The sequence below is a fragment of the Trichogramma pretiosum genome, unplaced genomic scaffold (assembly GCF_000599845.2).
Source record: "Trichogramma pretiosum strain Unisexual culture from Peru unplaced genomic scaffold, Tpre_2.0 scaffold67, whole genome shotgun sequence".
Lineage (NCBI taxonomy): Eukaryota > Metazoa > Arthropoda > Insecta > Hymenoptera > Trichogrammatidae > Trichogramma > Trichogramma pretiosum.
Genome location: NW_019641691.1, coordinates 330,682 through 352,750, shown reverse-complemented (window position 1 = coordinate 352,750; position 22,069 = coordinate 330,682). Strand labels below are relative to the sequence as shown.

Genomic DNA, 22,069 nt, shown 5'->3' with positions numbered 1-22,069 from the left:
GCAATGTTTAATCCTAAAAACTGATCACTATGCCTGCTTTGCGGCAGCGCTCTTCGAACGTGCGGTTATAAAAATTCCCGAAGTGGTATACAAAATCCATCCTATACAAATACTCGTGATTGCAACGGGTCATAGTCCTAAAATCCAGTCTTCCGTCCGTCAAAGCCAATTGTAGGCGATTGTACCTCTTTCGAAGATGACACCACATTAACTGCACGATTTTAGCTGTAACAAAGAAAAGAGAACAAAATATTCATTAATATAAGTTCAAAGTATAGTCATAAATGTTAATTTGTATCTATTTAGGGGACAGAATGTGTAAAAAAAAAGTTCGTGACGGCCTGCTGGGCAATCAATGAACTTTTTCTTCAAACTCAATAGTATTCGAGTAAAAAAATACTTATCCCTTTTGTACCTAATATTTAATAAAACTCGCGATTAATTAAAGTATTTTTCTACTCGAATACTATTGAGTTTGAAGAAAAAGTTCATTGAACAAACAAGTCTTAGAATTGATCGAGGAACATTCTCAGATTTTTTAAGAATTTTTCGGAGATGATTTTGAGAAATTCGATTTCCCCTCGTTTCCGCATATATAAAATCAATCCAAAAAATTCTGAAAAAATTTGAGGGTGTTCCTCGATCAATTCTAAGACTTTTTTGTTCAATAAAATTTTTTCCTTGACTCAATGGTTTTCGAGATAAAAAATAGAGAGGCGTAAATACGCGTCGCGTGGTTTTTGCAGTCATACGGCACTTTACGTAACCCAAAGATGGTTTTTATAACATGTTTTTGAAAAGTAGAGCTCAAAACCTTTCATTTGGTTCATCGTAGACCCCAGTCGGCCACACTATGCGGGTTTTATTAACGATGAACAATGCAAAAAGTTGGCCCACGGGCTATTAGCCGCCATAGGGGGTGGGGGGATGGGTTTCGGGGAAAAGGCCACGTGAATTTCGAAAGCCCTTGACTTTACGAAAATTTTAAGCCCTCAGTCGATATTCTAGGTGACTCCTATTTTTGGACTCGTCGGTGGGCCAGTTGACGTGGAATGTCACCTATATACATAAATTCGGTGTTTTGCAAAAATTAACAGTGTTGAGCAGTAGGCTCTCATACAGTGTTGTAGATTACAAGTGTATAGTTTGAGTACAAATGAAATTATTGAGAAAGATTTTGACATTTCTTGACGACGAGAGGGTGCAGGATCCTATGATACGCTGGTTGGTGATGGATGATGACCAGAAGTGAACGAGCTAGAGAGCGATGGCAGTGCTATAGCAAACGCATTCAAGCCAACTCCGGTGTTGATTAGGGTGAGTTTGGTGCGGTTTAGGCAACACTCGTAAATGCGCATGTTGCGCACTACAGAGTTGGGCAGTCTGTGCTGTTTGGGTAAAAGCCAGCATCTCCTCAGTAGTCGATAGCGCTCAGGTGGCAGAATGGGAGCGGCACTAAGACGGCCGTCCCCGGCTTCAGGCAATACAAAAATCTTCGACACTGGGAGACGTTGGAATCGCGGTGCAGCGGCGAGAAATGATTCACGTGCGTTAGTCGAGGCAAAGCGCAGCACGCAAGCATTGGTGTTTGGTACATGCTTTGCAGCAATGTCAATCTGAGAGATTGCAGAATTGGCGGCTGATACACGAGGCTTTGCTTTTCATTCTCGCACACTTATTACGTGCGGTAAGAGTCGTTCCTCCCCTAGTGCCTCAAGTACATGCTTGACGTTGGTAATGTCACATGGGTCCAATATAACTGGTAGGCCTGACAATCGAACCTCGCAGTCATCATGACAGTCCTCTGTAACAGTAGATGCAGGCGCGGGTGCTGTGGCTGAAGTTTCCTTAGTAGTTGCACTTCTCTCCTGGAGACTTGCGAAAGCATGCTCGCTCGCTGAGAGGCGTTGGCTGAGTTCTTCGATGTCTCTGGCGTTTTGCGCTATTTCCTCCTCGTGCTTGTGCTGGGTTTTTACAATATTGTCCAGGCGATCTACAACTCGATCTAAATGGGGCATAATATTCTGATATAGTCCAAGGAACCAAGATGGTGCTGTGCAGTCGGGTTCATAGAAAAGAAAATGCCCGGAGGCACGGATACAGCAGAAACAGATAAAAAATTTGGGTCGAGAAAAACACGTGCCACTTGTACTCACCAGAAAGAGAAATTGATTGATTGATTAAGGTTTTTATTCGGGCCCTGAATTATAACCACATGGGGCCCAACAGCAATTTAATAATAAAATTAGCCGGTAGAAAAAAATATATAAAGAATTCAACAGATATTATCAGAATTTATATAAAACAGTTAATGATAGCAGAAGTAAAGAGCAAGTGTGCCACTGCACAGTGGCACTTGGCAATGAGTTCTTCTCTCAGTATTAGAAGTTCAGCAGAAGGATGAAAGAAGGCTCTGGGCCCTTAACCTGTACCGCTGGGGCCACTCGATCTCATCGCATTATGAGAGGAGAGGAGTGATAAGGAATGAGGATGGAATTTTGCAGAGTAGCGAGGTGAAGTAGAAGGAATATAAGAAGTAAAGGACGATTATTAAGGAATGAAATGACGTGACAGTGATATGGACATGAATGACTCGGTGTCAAAATTACATGTACAAGTCTGCACTATTGAAAAGTTAACAGTAAGCAGAGCTATGGTGACAGAAAAAAAGTGGTTGATTTAGAATAGAAGTAAAGTAGAGAAAAAAGTAGGGTCAGAAGAATTTTTTAAAACAGGCAATTGAGAAGTGAAGATGAACTGAAAAGCAGAAAAATGTGCGGTAGGGGGAACGAGCTTTATAGCCGAACATCGGACGTCGGTGGCTCGCCATTTTGAAGTGACGCACCACGATGGACTTTATCAGGTCCGCTGCAAACTTGCAGCTTAAGCAAGCCAAGATCCTTTTCCGAGCGTACGTGGAGCACTGGCCATCCTGGCCTAGGCCTCGCAAACACATTGAGTCCACGCATGAATGGGCGAGGGCATTGCGTTATGCGAGTAGTTTCGACTGTTTTACGCCAAAGTCGGTAAATATTACGTGGGAGCACAGATGAAGCGTGAATGCGCTCTCGGTTGACCCACTAGCGCACTTGGACTATATGGTTTTCAAATCAAGCCAGTCCCATTGCTTTTAGAATTTTGGCAGCTGTCTTGGAGGAAGTAGTGTCCACTTCATGTGGAATACTGCTGAACCTGACCTCACACGGGTCTTCAGGAGTTTCTGGTAAGGTAGTTGGCAATGGGAAAATCGCAGATGCAGTTGAGATGTAAGCCCGTACCTCTTCAACTTCGCTCATAAGATCCTTACGCATAGAAGCAAGTTCGTCGTTGCAAGTCACCCAGAGTTCCTCTGTCGCAGCTGACTACTGACTCAAAGCATCAGTGTGTTGTGTCTGAATTTTCTCAAGCAGCGACAAACGTTGAGAAAGCTCCTCAAAACACCTGTCAATGCGATCGAAAATTCTTTTCTCAAATTCTTCTCGAAAACTCAGCAGCCAGCTGGCTGATACATGGCCACGCTCGTCAGAAGTATTTTTGATCATTTTTGGAATCACAGCAGAGATGTAAACGAGCCGGATTGATGTTCACCCGTCGTACAACGGCAGATAGAAGAAACGAGCAATTTTGTGGTGTCTCTGTGCTACTATGCGACGATACCGGCAACAGTGTTGAAGATGAAGGCAATGATAATGATGAGAGACACGAGTGAAAGGCAAAGGTAGTGGGGTTTGAAGGAACGCAATGATGACGAGAAACGAGCAGAACAAACGATACAGGGGAAGGCTTACCACTTCCTACTACGCCGCAGTAGATTGAGTAGAGAGATGTTGAACTTGATGTCACAATATTATGATCGGCGCAAAGAGCAAAAAGGCAGGTCCAACGCAGATTAGCCAGCATAAGCAGAGGGGAGAGAGATGGTCCACGGAAGAAATTTTCTTCTGATTTCTCAAGAATTCTAACCTCGACAGAATTTTTAAAGGCAGAACAAGGTAAACCCTGGCTCAGAGGGTGAGTCCAAGCCGAAGAACTCACGTGATGCAGGAGCCACTGGGTGCCTCGTCCACCTGAAATATCAAAAACACTCGAAGGAGTGGAAAAAACAGTTAAAAACAGCACTATAAACGGAGCACCACAAAAACACGTCTGATCGTACTTACAGAGAGAGATTGATTAATTGATTGAAAGACTTTATTCGGCCACAGGATAAACCCCATCTGGCACGGTCGTATTTACATTTATGTATAAAATTGCTGATATTAACAATAACAGCAACATTAATAATTAGTTATAATTATGTTGCGTGGCGTAACTAATAGTAGTAGTAGCAGTAGAAGTAGTATTACATAGTGTCGATTTAGTATATATATGAATATGCACAATTGAATATAGTAGTAATAGTAGTAGTTACATGCAGTAGCTATAGCAGTAACAGTGGTAGTAATAATAGTGATAGTATAGTAGCACAATTAGTACTAGTAGTAGTAGTAGTAGTAACAGTAGTATCAAGTAGTGGTCACGTGAATGAGTGTGTCATGGTAGAGCATTGCGTGGATGTCGTTATCTCGGCCTCGGCTTGAGTGTCCTGATGTCGTGTTCAGTTGAAATGGGGATAGGTTTCGATTCATCTGCTTTGCGCATGAAAACAGTGAGATTTCGCACTATTGGTGGAGCAAAGTTTAACTTTTGAGCTGCATCATAGGCTTTTTGGAGCAATTTATAGATCTCGCTTGGCCACAAAGGACGGAGTCTCACTTTGCCATCCCCTACGCCAAAAAGTGCATTTGTATCTACTGAGGCTAGCTTGGACGCATTCACTATGCAGTGGTCACGAGTGCTTGGAGACGACAGCTTGAACACAAATGCTCTGGTGTTGTCAGGTGCGGGCTTGCGTCTATTTTTGGGGTTCCATGCTCGAGTGTGTACCAAGAATTTGCTGTAGTCTTTTAGTCCGATGGTCGTGAAGACTCTGTCGAGCGCCTCTCTGTCAGTCAAATTCGCATCTGTCGGGAGTCCAGTGAGTAGAATCTCACACGGGTCCGACAGATGCGAGCCAGCCGGTGAAGGCAGTAAGCTGGGCAAGACCGAAACAGAGGCAGAAGCAGGAACAGAGTTGACAGTCTTTTTCATTCTGACGATGTCGGCGCGAATTTCCGCAATTTCGGCGGCCTGCTGCTCTGACTGGGTCTCAAGAGCTCCAATACGGCTCTCAAGCCGAGACACCGAAGCTTCGATGGTCAGGACATGCGTTGTGAGGTTGTCAAGCTTCGTGTCGAGACGTTGAAGATAGGTAGCGATTTGAGGTAGAAGCTCGTGCTGCAGTGAAGCTCCAGTAATTGCCATGTTAGTAAGAATAAGCTGCCGCAGTTATGTATCTATAGGCCTCACAGCAGACGGCACAGTCAAATCAGTTGGTATACTAGATCTCCACGCACTTCACGACACAGATTACTGTAGATAAGAGTCACGACTCTAGGCTCTTCCTTCACCCTAGACGTTGATCATCGGCGAGCAAGCGATGCGCAAGATCAGATCGTTGCATGCGCAAGACCTCAAACACACGTTGTGGTAAACTAACCTTGATGAGCTGGAGTAGATGATGAAGATGCGTTTTTAACAATGCAAGGGAAACAACAGTACCAGTGGTCCAGTTGTAGTTGACCCTTGCAAAATTGGCGTGCAAGAAACTGTAAGAAAAATGCCCGTAGGCAGGTCGAGGCAGTACAAAAAGCAAAAAAACAGAGAAGCTTAAAGAGGTGCGTGTTGCTATACCCCCAGAGAGAGGGAGAGAGAGAGAGAGAGAATTGAATTGAATTGAAGTTTTATTTGAAGACGGACCGTGGGGTAGAACCCCGTGTGGCCCAGTATGAAGCAATTATTTACAAAAGGTGTATAGCAAAAATATTTTACAAGCAGAGAACAGTTTGTGAGATATATAGGTACAGTAGTGATAGTATATACATAGTCTATATATATAGCAAAGTACAGTATAGTAGGAGCGATGGCTTTCATATATGCACATCCATTGTTTTTGATGAGGCGAGGTGATTGGAGATTATGTTTCATGACGGAGTGAAGGACAGTATGTTGGTGAGTGAGGATGGGATGAGGGTGAGATTTTCAGTGGTACAGCGGGCTTGCCAGTCGTTCTTGTCGAGTGCGAAAAGATGATTGAAAATGAGTTTTTTATATGATGAGGCGGGGTTAACAAGGGTGATTTCGAACGGAAGAGTGGAAAGAATGCGTGATGCGGTGTGGGTAAATGATTTGGTGAGAGCTCCGGTGCGCTTGGTGTTGTAGTACACTAGGGGCCTGATGCGACGAGGCGATGTGCGGATTTCAGGGTGGTCGGCCAGGAGTTTGAACGGTGCACGCAACTGTGATGGTGATCCTCCACGCAGAATCTCCAGGGCGAGCAGGGCGATCCTCATCTCCCTCCGGCGACGCACCGACAGCCAGCCCAGTGCCAGGCGGTATGGCGTGACATGTGCGGTGCGAGGGATGGAGCCGTAGACGAACCGAACGCAGGCGTTCTGCACTCGCTGTAGTCTCAGGTTCTGCTCCTGGGTGACAGAGTCGTATACAGCTGGAGCATAGTCGAGGTGCGACAGAACCAAGGCAGTTACAAGCGTTTTCCTCACGCTCTGCGAGAGAGCACGTCGGTAGTATCGCAGTGAAAAAAGCGCAAAGTGGCAGCGCGGTATGATGCTGCTAGTATGCGCTTCCCAGCTCAGGGTAGGCGTCAGTTTTATGCCTAGTGTTTTTACAATTGCCGAGTATTCTATTGATGCTCCTTGAACAGTGATTCTCGGCAGCCATGTGGACTTCAGTTTGGTCAAAAAGGCAAGGCTGCCGAGAAGCAAGACTGTTGTTTTGCTCGGGTTGAGTTTGAGGCCATTGCGCGACGCCCATGCGGCGACTGATTCAGCGTCAGAGAGAGAGAGAGAGAGATAGATAGATAGATAGATAATAGTTTATTTTGGCTAAGGACGGGTAGCCCTATATAGCCACAGCCAATGATATAATTTGCTACAAGATATCATGACGAACAATATTTGTTACAAAGCAAAAACAAAATAAAACAACAAACAAAATAAAATAAAAACTACACAGAGTTAGTCATATTATTACGCAAGTAATACTGGCGCATGACTCTCCCAAAGCCAGCGTTACGATAGAGCACCCTCATCTCGTGCGGCAAGGCGTTCCAAAGATTGGCGGCGTTAATAAAAAAGGCACTCTGCAGGCAGCTAAGTCGCGCAAAGGGGATGGATAAGTCCAGATTCGATCTTCTGCTGCCCCGGTCGCCACTGCCAGACTCGAAGGTGAACCTGGCCGCCAGATACGCCGGTGCGCCGCGCCTCAATATGTTGGCCAACAAACACACGACCAGAAGACTACGTCGCTCTCCGAGTTTGAGAATACGCAGCTCGACGTACGATGGTGTAATGTGCTCGTGTCTGCGGACACCCGTGACAAATCGGACCGCAGCGTTCTGGCAGCGTTGGAGCCTGGTCAGCAGCTCCCCGGAAAGGCCAGCCATGAGTCCCGCTCCGTAATCCAGATGCGGGAAAACCAGGGCTCTCACAAGCATCAGTCTGGTGCCGCGGGGTAGAAAGTCACCCACTCTTCGCAGTCGCGCCAGCGCAGCAAAGCATCTCGCGCCGGTGTAGTTGGTATGCTCACGCCAAGAGAGGGTCTCGTCAAGTACACAGCCCAGGACCTTGATGCTCTCGTCCGGATTCAGGGTCTCGTCGCACAGCCGTATTGGTGGAATCGCCACTGCATGGATCCTGCGGATGTAGCGCCGACTGCCAAACCATATTGTTTGCGTTTTCCTCGTGTTAATGGTCAGGCCGTTCTCCTCGGCCCACCGGGCAATTCGCGCAAGGTCATCATTCATCTTCTTTACAATGAGGTCGGGGCGACCAGCCGGCCCAAGGCAGGTAATCGTGAAGTCGTCCGCATACAGGTGGTGCTTGGTGTGTCGACAGACCAGTGGCAGGTCATTTATGAAGATCGAGAACAGTAGCGGGCCGCTCAGGCTTCCTTGCGGGACACCCTGCACGCGACAAAGCCGGGACGACCTTTCGCCCAGAGGTCCAACTACGGTTTGTGGTCTGCGAGACAGAAAAGAGCCGATCCAAAGGCATGCCTGGTCTGAAAATCCATAAAGCTTGAGCTTGTCGATCAGCAAATTGATATTGACAAGGTCGAAAGCCCGTGAAAAGTCAATAGCCACCATGAGGACAACGTCCTTTACATCGATCGCCTCGCGTATGCCGTCCACCAGGTCAATCAGTGCAGTATGCGTGCTGTAGTGCTCACGGAATCCGGACTGATGAGAATCCAGGATATCACGCTCATTTATGAATCTCTTCATTTGCTCAAGAGCAACGCTCTCGAGAAGCTTGGAGGCTGCGCACAGAAGGCTTATCGGTCTCAGGTGGCTGGCATCAAGTGGTGGCTTCTTCTTGGGCAAAGGGCGCACCAGGGCCCACTTCCAGTGGCCCGGGAACACCCCAGATTGAAGGGACGCGTTGAATATGTCACACAGCACGGGCAGGATTGTCGGCAAACACATCTTCAGTTGACTCAGCGAGATGTCGTCCACACCTCGAGCATTGGAGCGGCCGCGTTTAACGGCCTCGAGCACATCCAAGCACGTTACCTCACTGAAGAAAAAGCGATCCTGAGGTGGAATCCTGGCAGTGGAGCGAGAGTCACGCAGATTCAGGTCAATGGAGGAGCCAATGAAATGCTCGTTCAGGCGGTCGACATCGACCGGTAGCGCAAATGAGTCCCGAGCACGAGAGCCAAGGCCAAGCTCTCCGACAATCCTCCACGCCGATGACGGGTCCCCACACTCCGAAATTCTGCCTCGATAGTAAGCGGCTCGGGCCCGGCGAGTTGCGGCACGCAGACGGCCGCGAAAGCTCCTGAACGCCAGCAAGTCATCTCGTCGACCAAGGCGCCTGTACCTCCGCCACGCCTGATTTCGTCTCGTCACGAGAGTCCTCAGCTCTTCGGTAAACCACGGCTTCCAGTTCTTCTTCGGTTTGATTGCGCGATACGGCGCGTGTCTATCGAATAATTCGACCATCGATGATGTGAACGCCTCGACTTTGGAGTCCACACTCTCCAGGCTGATGACATGGGCCCAGTTGATCGCAGCAAGGTCGGCGTCAAATAGAACCGGGTCGAGTTTTTGGAAGTCACGCCAGGTGAACGTAGTCTCGACGTGGGCAGGCCCCTTGATCGGAAAGGTAGCGAACAGTGCGTTGTGTTTTGAGATGCTTGGATAGTGCACCTGAGATGTGTCGATGGCCTGCATACCTCCAGCGCAGATGTAATCTATTGTCGTATGCGTGCTTTCGGGATGATGCGTGGGCTCGAACGGCAGCGGCGATATACTGAATGTCGCAAAGAAGTCCAGTAAAATATTGCGTGGGGTGGAGGGCACCGGCAGATCGATGTTGAGATCACCACATAGAATTATATAGTCGTAGGTCACCCTGCAGTTGAGCAAGGCTTCCTCGATGTCACTCCAAAAACCGGCCTTCGAGGGGCTGTAGACCACGCAGACGAGGACACTAGATGATCCAACCTTGACGAGCACAAACAAAAACTCCAGTCTATAGCGATAGACTCTCGGTCTCTCCGAAGAGGCAACGCAGCGACAACGCAGGCCATTGCGTACATAGAGGGCCACACCACCACAATTCCTGCCAATGCGGTCACGACGCAGGAGAGTATATCCGGTAATCTCGAACAAACCGGCGTGCATGTGTTTCTTTAGCCAAGACCCACTGATTGCAAACAAATGCAAGCCGCGCTGCAAAGTGATCGCTCTTACATCATCGAAGTGAGCGTCGAGTGAGTGGGCGTTGACGTGTCCGATCTTGAGCTGCGTAATTGGTCTATAATCCATAATTTATTGTTTGTATTTTGCGCTCAATCCTTCGACGCAGTAAAGTGCATTTTATCTTGTCTCTGACCGAGTGCGAGTTGTCGTCGATCCCAGCACTGACGCAGTTGGCACACTTGAGCTGTCTCTTCGTGTTACATGCTTGGGAGAGATGCTCGCCTGCACAGTATGCGCAACACGGCTCCTTGTCGCACCTTGCAGCTATATGCGAGAAGCCTGAGAATTTGAAGCACTGTATGATGGAGAGATGATCCTCGACGCGACAGGAGTGCCAACGCAGATTGACCCTTCCACGAGACAGCAGTAACCTCCTAATATCCGCCGAGGCCTCAATAACGCACGAACGTTGCTTTTTATTTCCTGCCGGATACAGATAGATGATCCTGATAGGCGAGGCGCCGGGCATGTCCTGCTTGATGCACTCGCTGATCTCATCTTCAATCAATTCAACAGGCACGCCGTGTACAATGAGACGAGGGTCCAGCAGCGAGCTCGGCTTGACCTCCAGGCCTGCAGCAGCAAGCTCCGAGCATGCACCAAAAGTGTCCCCGCACAGCCCCTCGCCCTCTATCACCACTGTCGCACCGCGACCGTAGTGCACTCGCTCCACACGACCGCCAAGTGTCACGACTTCACGAGTGCTGCCTTGACAGCAGGGGCGTCGCGCATATTCGCCTCTTCATTCTCTTTTGGTCCAACGGTGATCTGGCTACTCTTTTTGATGGCAATGAGACGGCCACGGGTCACGGACACCGCATTCACGATGTCCCGCTTCGGGGCCTCGTCAGAAGCCGCACGCGCATATGACCACTGCGACAAACGACAACACGCGGAATCCACATCAGGCTTCGCCGACTGAGTCCTCGCTGCTTCCGTTCTCAACGCCGCCGTCGCCTGGTTGATGTTATTGCACGTAGCCGCGAGAGCCTCCTTGCAATCGCTTACAAGATCCAGGTAGGCGAGCTTGGCAGTATAAGCGCATACTACCGAGAAAAAGCCCTCACACATTGAGTTAACAGCCGCTTGCATCTTTTTGTTCTTCTCCGTGACTCGCTCAGATGCTATCATGTCGTGGTATGAGGTGTAAAACGAGCATCATTTTCGAGTTCGTCTATAAAATCTTCATGGCTCACGTCGGGCTTAGAGCGTTTTGTCGGTGGTCCTGTACCGAGCTTAGTACGCTTTACCTTTCGTGACATATCGGCAAGCATAGAGCGTGTAAACAAGCTCAACTGCCGATACGCAAAAGTAAATATTTACGTCGTATACAGACGTTAGTCAAACCAATGTCAAATATCGTAAGATTTCCGGTACAGCCGTCGTAAATTGGCTTTTTTAGCCGCGACAAGCAACGTTGCATGCGTCGAGCTGTGTCAGGAAGGTCACTACAGACCAGTCGCATACCCTGGCGAAGTCAGGAAAAATTTAGAACACGAACAACCGTCACACGAGCACCAAACACTGGGAGCGACCCGACACACGACCGTTCTACTCTCAAGGCCGAGAGAGAGAGAGAGAGAGAGAGAGAGAGAGAGAGAGAGAGAGAGATTGAAAATGTTCGCATCTATTTGCATTGATTTCCGATGCGCGAAATATAAGTTGGCGACGATCTTCAATGAGTAATTGTCTTTTTACTCATGCCATTCAGTACTCGGGCATATATTTTTATCCACTTTACAGTGGCTTAACAAAAAAGAAAGAAAAAAAAAGGCGTTATAGTATATCATATGAAGCAAACAAGATAGAGAGAGAGATGGACAGAAAAGACAAGATTGAAAATTAACAAATCACTTACGGCTTAAGATATTTAATCTTTTAGCAATGATGATGTATGCATTCGCTTTTTGATTACTGTTGCGATAATCAGGTTGACAACTGTTGTATAACAATACATATGTCTGGATTGTTTGGCAAATTTCTCGTTGAAGGGTCCTCATGGGGATCGCAGTAAGAGATGTTAGCTCGACGGTGGTTCGCAGTGAAAAGAGCGATTGTCCATTACCGAAGTTATAACGTTCGGCGTGCGTCGAAAATGAGCCGCTGGTCATCGCAATGAGCGCCCCCCTCCTTAGCACTATTTGCACGGCTATTGCCCACAGTTATAGTTTTCAGCATTTTCGCACGCCTGCCGCCGCCACAGCCAAGGATCGACGGCAGGCAGGTCGGCGCTGACTTAAGAAACTCGAAATTCGCTTGTATAACGGCCGATAAAGACTAAGACAGTCTGCATCGATTGCGCTTCGTGTTCAGTGATTTGTGTTGATTTCAGTTTCGTGATTTGTTCAAATTTTTTTATTTTAACGATGCCGTTTGAGCCTACCGACGCAAATCTCACTGTATTGCGATTTTCAATTGATCAAGATATAAATCGGAACGTAATAGCTGCATATTTCCGATGTTCGAACAGAACCGTCAGACGTTGGAAAGCAAAATTTGATGCCGAAGGCGCTGGCCGACAAGCTGTCAATCAACGCAGGCATAACTCACGGCCGTACGCTATCGGCAACGATGGTTTAGAGGCACTGAAAAATGTCATTATAGCTATTCCATTTGAGTCATTAAAGACTTTGGCGCAGCACATGAATTTCAATGCCTGCTATGAAACCGTTCCAAGAACCGTGAGGAATCGAACAGGATTACGTTATCGCAGCGCTAGTAAAAAAGTTGATTTGATGGAGCTGAACGAGGCAGCCCACCTCGCCTATGATCAGGATTTCAGGCACTAGACGCCTGACATGTGGATGAGAACCATCGTGGTGGATGAAAAAACATTTTCATCAAGTAAAGATGGTAATTATCCTACCCTGGGGCTAATGTGATTGATTGATGGCCGCACTGCGATTTTACAATTACTATATTACAATTACTATACAGGGTGCGGCAAAAGTATGGATACACCTGGAAATTTCGCGGAATAAGGGTAGGAAAAAAATCAAAAACCTCATGTCCGACGTATTTTTTGATGAGGAATCCAATGGTGACCTTGAATTTGACCTTGAACATAACCTTCAATCTCCAGCGACCCAAAAATCGATTTTTGGAATGGAACCCCCATTTTTTATTGCAGATTTGAAAAGAGCACAAAACTTTACGTTGAAACATGTATTTCGTTTTTTTTTCGAGGTCATTCTAAGGGCGTTGTAGATAATAAAACCCCAATTTAACCTCAAATTAAGTTCAAGTAAGGGCTTTTTTTCTCATTGTACCGCCTTCTTAATGACCTTGAAAAAAAAACAAAATACATGGTCGAACGTGAAATATTTTGCTCTTTTCAAATCGGCAATAAAAAATGGGGGTTCCATTTCAAAAATCGATTTTTGGGTCGCTGGAGCTTGAAGGTTATGTTCAAGGTCAAATTCAAGGTCACCATTGGATTCCTCATCAATAAATACGTCGGACATGAGGTTTTTGATTTTTTTCCTACCCTTATTCCGCGAAATTTCCCGGTGTATCCATACTTTTGCCGCACCCTGTATACATATTTACAATTTACAGTTGTACATATTATATAAGTACAGATTGAGGTTTATTAAATTCAAATTTTGCTCGCGCCACTAAATCACTTGTTATTTTAGGTGTACTTGTGGTTACTGTTTCAAGCGTGTCTTTTGTTGGTGAAGCATTAAGAGTTGAATCAATAGAACTATCATGCAAGCGATATTGTAAAAATGCTTCTTTATCAGTATCAATATTATCAGTTTTTAAATCTTTTATTCTTTGCTCGGCAGCTTTGATTTGATCAAGGTCGCCTTCTGATTGGGCTAATTCGAGTGCTTTTCGGGCGTTATCAGCTATAAGCTCACTGGTGTTCATATGACCCGTAGATGACATTATTCCCCATTTCACTCCACCTTTAAGCAACAGATCATCGGTTGTTCAATGGAGTTCGAACAGGCAATGCACCAAATTTAATGTTACATACTCCGTAGTCGGAATTATAACAGAAAACCCTTTTATTTAAATATTATAACTTGTTGCGTAGGGGTGGGTGGAATGAAGTACAATGTCAGAAATATGATAATAAACTTACAGTTATTTATTCGGACTTGTCGATGATGGTGTGGCACACACACAAACACAGTTATTATGAAGCTAATATAATTGATTTACACAGTTGACGTTACTCGATTTATATGCATACAATGCATTTACAGATACAAGAGATATATTTTATAACTTTGATTTTAGTTGAATGATTACAAGTATCGACACGTAGTGTACGATTTCGTAGATATGAAGGAGGACTGATCCTCTTTTACTGTTGCTTATATACACCTAAAGTTGCCCCCGCTTCAGCGGTTGCAGCGTATGTAGCGAGCTCGATATGGGTCAATAATTGACACATATCTTGCACGCGCGTGTATATTAGCAGACCCGGACCCGCGTTCTTCCCGAAATTCGTGAAGTCGCGGTCACCGCAGTTTTACAGCTTTTCTCAGATATTCATTCACACTCGCGGCCGCGCGTGTTCATTTCTTTGCCGTGCGAATTATATTTTCGCAAGAGTTTAATAGCAGAGGCCTAATAAATAGGTAATGGATTTTAGGCCGCTCAATTCGGCATTGTTTACGCTGGCTGCGCGTGTCCGAAATGATGTTACTTTCTGTCGTGTGTGTGCTAATGAAATTATACATAGGAGATACGTGAGATACATTAAATTGTAATTCATGCGTAGCAGCTCGCTAGCTGCTTCTCGCAGTTTTAATAATTTCTTTTTCATTGAGAAAGGTTACGTCGTAGACTGTAACAGAGTCTTGCGTCTTTAGCCTGGGCCAGATATTTTTTCATTAAAAATTACCATTTGACCTTGTAATGATGTGGATGAATTAGCACCATGAACCAAGGATATACCGATTACAATTGGCAAAAGTTTCGTCACAGACATTTGTAGTGGCGTTTGGTCGATCTGAGTTGTATCCAAAGCGTCAACTTGCACCAGTTGATGTTTCTCTTCGGTGATTTTGAAACATTTCTTTGCACACTCGTTATAACCCTCGTGCCTTTAACACATCATGCGCTGAGTAGTCGATCCCGTTGCATTGGCAAATATTTGGATCACGCCTCGTCTCAACGACAATTCAAGTGCCTCTTGTTGTTGCCGTGGCGCAGAGGCCAAGTGCAGTGGTGTGTGGCCCCATTAGTTGTGCACACCAATAAGTTACTATGAAGATAGACGTCGTCTCTAGAGACGGATAATAGTTTTTCCGCCTGCTCGTCATAGTAAAGGTTTTAGATAAAAAAAGGTCTAGTGGATTCAAGCCCTGCAAATTGACCAAGTTCGAATCGGTACCGTGTATCTGCAGCAATCGTACAAGCTTATGCATGGAGAGAAAATAGACTCGATAAAGGTGGTTTGTCTGCGACCGATTTTTCGCCGTACGCAGGTCCGAGGCTAGACCCATCGCTTCGCTCGCTGATAATCCCAGGGGTCTGCTACGACTCGGACGCTTGCATTTGCGTTCGCGACGGCATAAAGACGCTCAATCCCTCAGTTTCTATCTCGCATATGAGTCATTTCACGTCAAGTCTCCTAGCGCGGCGCCCGCGCGGCATTATTAATCGAAATTGCTCAATTTGTAACTCGCCAGAAAAGCACCTAAATGCACCCAGAAAAAATATGTGCCATATGATTTTGATAGGAAATTTCCTCAGCTTTCCGATGATGAGGTCAGATTTTCCAAAATTTTCCATTTTCCCCGGAAAAACTTGACATAAACTTTCAAACTCAAATATCTCAAAAACGGCATTTTTAAGATTTTTTTAAATAGTGCCAATCGAAAGCTGAGGAAATTTCCTATCGATATGCAAGTTTTCAGAGAGTACTTTTGATAATTACTCAATGAAATACAGCGACGAACGTGTAAAAACGTGAGATTTTGCGCCGCGCGGGAACAGCTGCCGCACGGGCCGAAATGTCACGTTTTTACACGTTCGTCGCTGTATTTCATTGAGTAATTATCAAAAGTACTCTCTGAAAATTTGCATATCGATAGGAAATTTCCTCAGCTTTCGATCGGCACTATTTAAAAAAATCTTAAAAATGCCGTTTTTGAGAAATTTGAGTTTGAAAGTTTAGGTCAAGTTTTTCCGGGGAAAATGGAAAATTTTGAAAAATCTGACCTCATCATCGGAAAGCTGAGAAAATTTCCTATCAAAATAATATGGCACATATTTTTTCTGGGTGCATTTAGGTGCTTTTCTGGCGAGTTACAAATTCAGCAATTTCGATTAATAATGCCGCGCGGGCGCCGCGCTAGGAGACTTGACGTGAAATGACTCATATAATGCATTAAAATATACTCAGCAAAAAGTAACTAACTAATAGTTTCGAAAGGAAATTTTCTGAGCTTTCTGATGGTGTAGTCAGAATTTCCGAAATTTTCCGTCTTCATAGAAAAACTTTGCATGAACTTGAAAACACAAATATCTGAAAAACATATTTTTAGGATTTTTTCAAATAACCTCAATCGAAAGCGGAGAAAATTTCCTTTCGAAAATATTAGTTATTTTTGCTGAGTATGTTTTAATGCTTTTTATGCGAGATAAAAACTGAGAGATTGAGCATCTTCATGCTGGTGCGAGCGCAAGTTCGAGCGCAAGTGCGAGCGTCTGAGTCGCAACAGCCCTCCGAGATCATCACCAGGCGAAGCGATGGAGCGAGCCTCGGACCTGCGTGCAGCGAAAAATCGGTCGCACACAAACCGCCTCAATCGCGTATATTTTCTGCAGCAATTGTTGTTAGTATGAAAAAAGTTTTCCAAGCCTTTTGTTTAAATTCTGTAACACTTAAGTAGAAAAGAATATTATTAAAAAACTTTTGAGACCCCGAGGATCAGGATTGGTGAAAAATTCAAAATCATGCGGTCAATTACTTAGAAATCACAAGTCAATATACATGAATAAAGGATGATTTTTAATAATAAGAGGAACTAGAGACATATTTTTTGTTGTAAAAGGACCTATAAAAACATATTTTAACATCAGAAACAAAAATTTTTTATCGTAATCCTTCATTTTCATGTTTTTCATTTATAGGCATCAACACAGGTGTGTCCCCTTAAGTAGGATTTTGACCTATTATTGATCCTATTTATAACAAGTTAAGTGCTAGCTACAATATTGAAGAGATCGATCAAGATGCTGAAGAAAGTCAGGCCCAGGATTATAACGTTCAAGAAGAGACTTCTGTAGACACACACAACAAAGCCAGCGTCATTCCTCAGTCGCAGCCTCAAACGCTGTTGCTGCTGTTCCACGCCATCACCGTCTGGGTATACAGTGTGGGTAATAAATATGGAAACCCCTGGAAATCTCGCAGAATAAGTTGGGAAAAAAAATCAAAAACCTCATATCTGACGTATTTTTTCACGAAGATTCCAATGGTGACCTTGAATTTGACCTTGAACATGACCTTCAAGCTCCAGTGACCCAAAAATCGATTTTTCAAACGTAACCCCCATTTTTTATTGCAGATTTGAAAAAAGCACAAAATTTCACGTCAAAATGTATGTTTTGTTTTTTTTTTCAATGTCATTTTAAGGGCGTTACAGACGAAAATAAAACCCCAATTTAACCTAAAACTAAGTTCAAGTAAGGGCTTTTTTTCTCATTGTACCGCCTCCTAAATGACCTTAACAAAAAAACAAAACATGCATTTTGACGTGAAATTTTGTGCTCTTTTCAAATCTGTTATAAAAAATGGGGGTCACCGTGCGAATAATCAATTTTTGGTTCACCGTAGAGTATAGGTTATGTTCAAGGTCAAATTGAAGGTCACCATTGAAAAGAGTGGAAAATTTTACGTGAAAATATGTATCTTATTATTTTTTTTAAGGTCCTTTTGGAGGCAGTACAATTAGAAAAAAAGCCCTTATTTGAACATAATTTTAGGTTAAATTGGGGTTTTATTTGCGCCTGTAACGCCCTTAAAATGACCTTGAAAAAAAAAACAAAACATACTTTTTGACGTAAAATTTTGTGCTCTTTTCAAATCTAAAATAAAAAATGGGGGTTACATTTGAAAAATCGATTTTTGGATCACTGGAGCTTGAAGGTCATGTTCAAGGTCAAATTCAAGGTCACCATTGGATTCCTCGTGAAAATATTCGTCGGATATGAGGTTTTTGATTTTTTTTCCCAACTTATTCTGCGAGATTTCCAGGGGTTTCCATATTTATTCCCCACCCTGTATAAGCAGGCACACTCGGCCGCCGCGGTCATTGGCTCGCGAACGCTTCCGCTGAGTACATCTTGCGAACCTCCAAAGCAGTCTTGGATCTTCCAGAGGCACCAAGACCCTTGCAACGCGTGCTTCTCACAGACTTCCAGAAATCTTACGGTCTCTCAGATTACCAGAGACTTTATAACTCTACGAGTTGTTATTAATTGTTGGTTTGGTTAGTGACTTCGAGACCTAACAAAGAACATAAATTCACTATGCAATCATTTGACTTACTCTTTTCTTAACCGTTTTTCCTCCTAGATTTCCCATCTCCCGTGTAGGTGGCTCTGACACCGCGTATTATTACCCACAAGCGACAGGTCTTTATCAAAAGATAAGAGGCAGCCCATTTTGTCCTTTAAATCACTCTCTCTTGAAACTTGCTTCAGAGTTCAAATTTTCTACTTAGAACACAAATCAGCCAAGTTTGGATCTCCAGTTAGCTCGGAAATTTCTCATGAATACGTTTTCACCATAGGTAAGGTAGATAAGTCACTAGCATTAAAAAATCCACCGTTAGAGGCCGAGAGGCTAGCGGTTCATCGCTTAAACTCGGTCGGAGTTGTCCCAGCTAGAGGTTGTTTAAGACCACCGATCTTTTACATTTAGCGAAGAAGGAATGTCGTATTAAGAGATAGTCTACCAGTCCACTGCGTAACTGTACTGCGTAACTGTGAAGGCTGAAGCAAAGACCTTTTCGACGGAAACCCCGTGTGTCCGTCAGCTGACACGGTCGACTCTGGTCGCACTTTTAGGCCTTTTTCATGTTTTCTAGCTAGATATAGCTCTGGTTGGCGACAAGCAGAATCTGGACTGGTCAGTGTTTATGTAGGCTCACGCGGCATGTTGCCCTGATCACAATTTCCTTCGAGCTTAAAGCTTAACTTTGGAAAGAACAGAAAAAAATGTATCGATTAATATGTTATTAAAATTTTTCGAAGTCAATGGTATTGTCAATGAGCTAGAAAAGTTGCGATCAGTACAATATGCCACGTTAGCACCACCTGACTATGAATGATTTTGCTTGTACGTGGTTCTATATTCACCAATGTAAGGATTTAATTATACTTTGTGGAGTTGTAATACTTTTATATCCCAATTCGAGCATGTTGCAAATGTGTATACGTTTGAAATTAAATCAAACATTACAAGGGACAAAAAATTTTTTATAATTTTTATCCCTTGAAAATTCAATTATAAAACAAAACTGGGACTCAAGTATTGAAGGTTTCACATATAGCCTGAAAGTTATTGGATTTTTTCTTTAGACAATTTGAATATGTTTAACTTTTTATTTATACGACGTCTTATCAATCACTATTTAACAATTTTGGACACAATGAAATTACCACAATAAGGAGAATTTTGATAGTTCGTTTTTAGTTATATATGCTCATTACTTCATGAATTTTGGTAGTAGTTGTAAGGTCCCAAAACTATAAAAATTAATTACAATTGGATGATTTTTACGAAAAGCTACCTTAAACTGCTCAAACTTTTTACGACGAAATAAGTTTCAAAATTGTGAAATGTAAGGTAAAACTGACTTTTCTAAATTATAGAAGATCAAAGAAAGAAAACCATCACAAGTAGTTCAATGATAATTTTGAATTTTATTAATATAAGAATAGCCTAATTTGATTTCAATATATGTTTGAAATGATAGTTAGACTCTTTGAATTTCAAACAATTTTACTTCCGTATCATACCATATGGGTGGTTCGATGTTTCTTAAGTAGATCACACCCCACATATATGTTCTAAACCATGCAGAGGTGCCAGTGTTAGCTTGATATCTACGAATAAGAATTGGGTGGGGTACAGGTAGTAATCCCACTAATGTTCCATGTTGTAGAAATTTAAGAATTTCTCCTTCATCAGTGAGACTTCTGCAAAATAAAATAATTATAATTTTACATTTTATGAGCTTATCCTTGAGTTAGGTAGATATTAACTTACTTATCTATACAAATTTTTTCTACTTGTGGAACGAGAACTTGTAGCAAACGCATGATTGTTTGGAGTGGTAATTTACTTTTCCATTGATTTATCCAATCTATTGTTGGTACCCATTCATCATTTGTAATTGATAAAATAGATTGCTTCGGTGGATCATTGATTTTTTTAATCTGTAATTGTTTAATGATTTATTTTTTCATATTTAATGCATTTTATTCCATTATAACCCAAGTATGAATGAGTGATGCAATATAATTTTTCCGTCTAAAAAAATTGCCAACAGAGATTGTGCATAACATGAACATAATATCAAAAGTAATTTGTGACTGTACTAAGTTATGATCACCGAATTTAAATAACGATAATTTCAGAGCTCAATACTATTCAATGATTGTTGAAAACTCATTTTTTATTTACTTTAGTGAACAATAATACTCTACACAATATAAAATTACATGAATGAACTCTTTAAATTTCTATTAATGTATTTGAGCACAACATAAAATTTCACATACACTATCGCAAAGTACTCTTTTCAACGAGTAATTAAAAAAAAAGAGCTCTCTACGATAATTTTTACGTCCTGTAGGTCGTTTTGAAGGTAGCATTTAAAGTGCGTAAAATTTCTCGTTTAGCTGTAATCGACTCGATTTTTTGGGTATTTTTTAGAATCTTTAAAAAAAACGAGAAATTTTATGCACTTTAAATGCTACCTTCAAAACGACCTACAGGACGTAAAAATTATCGTAGAGAGCTGTTTTTTTTTATTTACTCGTTGAAAAGAGTACTTTGCGATAGTGTATGTGAAATTTTGTTTTGTGCTCAAATACTACTGCTAACTCGATATTGACTCGAACCCATTCATATTACATATGGATTTAAAGAAGACAAAATTTCCAAGAAATCGAAAAAATTTAGTCCTGCACAATGAAAATAGGCCAATATAGAAGCATTTAAAAATTAACAAAATTTCGATGAAAGATCAAGTAGTGTTTATCATACAGATATATACACTGTAACGAATGTATTATTCGTTATGCTCTCTCCCGGCAATTGATTTAGACCATAGAGCACCATTGTCATCTCATCCGCGCTGGTGGACAGTGGTCGAAGTTGGAGAATTTAAAATAAGAGCCCTCATCGATAGCGGAGCATCGCGTACATGTTTTGGGCCTGTTGGCCTACAAGTGGCGACACACGCGGGCATCGAAGTTGTGCCATACTCTGGGACATCTATCTCAGGAGCTGACGGCCAATTTATTAGACTGACAGCACAAGCCAAAATACGAATCAAGGTAGCCAATAAAAGGTAGATAGACGAGAGAACTAGTAGTGTTCATGGCCAACTCGTTGGACTAAGATTTCGTGCTTGGTGCTGACTGGCCTGTTTTGTTCTATGCAATTGGTTAACCCGCGAACGCATGAATTATAATTTATTAAAATAAGAGACTGTAAAGTTGAGTTTGATTGCAATAATTCAACGAGTACAGCGGGGCTGACGGCCATTGGTTACGAAGGCCCGACGCCTAATGAAGAAAGAAAATTAGAAGAAATTCTGGCTCGATGCCTACCGATCAACGACGAGAGCACGCTGATTGGCTGTACGGATCTGATAGAGCATGAAATTGAAGTAACGTGCCAACGGCCTATAAAACAAAGATGCTATCCAGTGTCGAAGAAGCTCGAAGATATCATGTATGAGCAACTAGACGACATGATAAAACAAGGCATCGCCAAGCCTTCGAAAAGCAGCTGGGCGAGCCCAGTCGTAATGGTGAAGAAAGCGAATGGCTAACATAAATTTTGTATTGATTATCGTAAATTAAACGCTGTGACGAAAGTAAGTGCGAGGCCAATACCGAATATGGATAGCATTTTACGAAAATTACGTACAACAAGATATGTTGAAGTTGATTCTGGACCTGATGACCATTCGAATAGTTAGCAATAATACCCAAGAA

At 43.2% G+C, this 22,069-nt stretch overlaps 1 protein-coding gene across 2 annotated transcripts in view; it reads right to left on the bottom strand.

Annotated features, from left to right (window-relative positions):
- LOC106657841 (protein HID1) overlaps positions 1-22,069 on the bottom strand; it is an 84,646-nt gene continuing 62,577 nt past the window's right edge. Inside the window, exons 11-13 of one of the 2 annotated variants that reach the window (XM_014379524.2) lie at positions 20,109-20,278; positions 19,859-20,038; positions 1-225 (exon numbers count right to left, since the gene is read on the bottom strand). In XM_014379524.2, coding sequence (XP_014235010.1) covers positions 222-225; positions 19,859-20,038; positions 20,109-20,278 — 354 coding nt within the window. In that variant the 3' untranslated portion in view covers positions 1-221. Of the gene's footprint in view, positions 226-19,815; positions 20,039-20,108; positions 20,279-22,069 lie in introns of those variants that run through there. The other variant, XM_014379523.1, reaches the window with a different exon arrangement.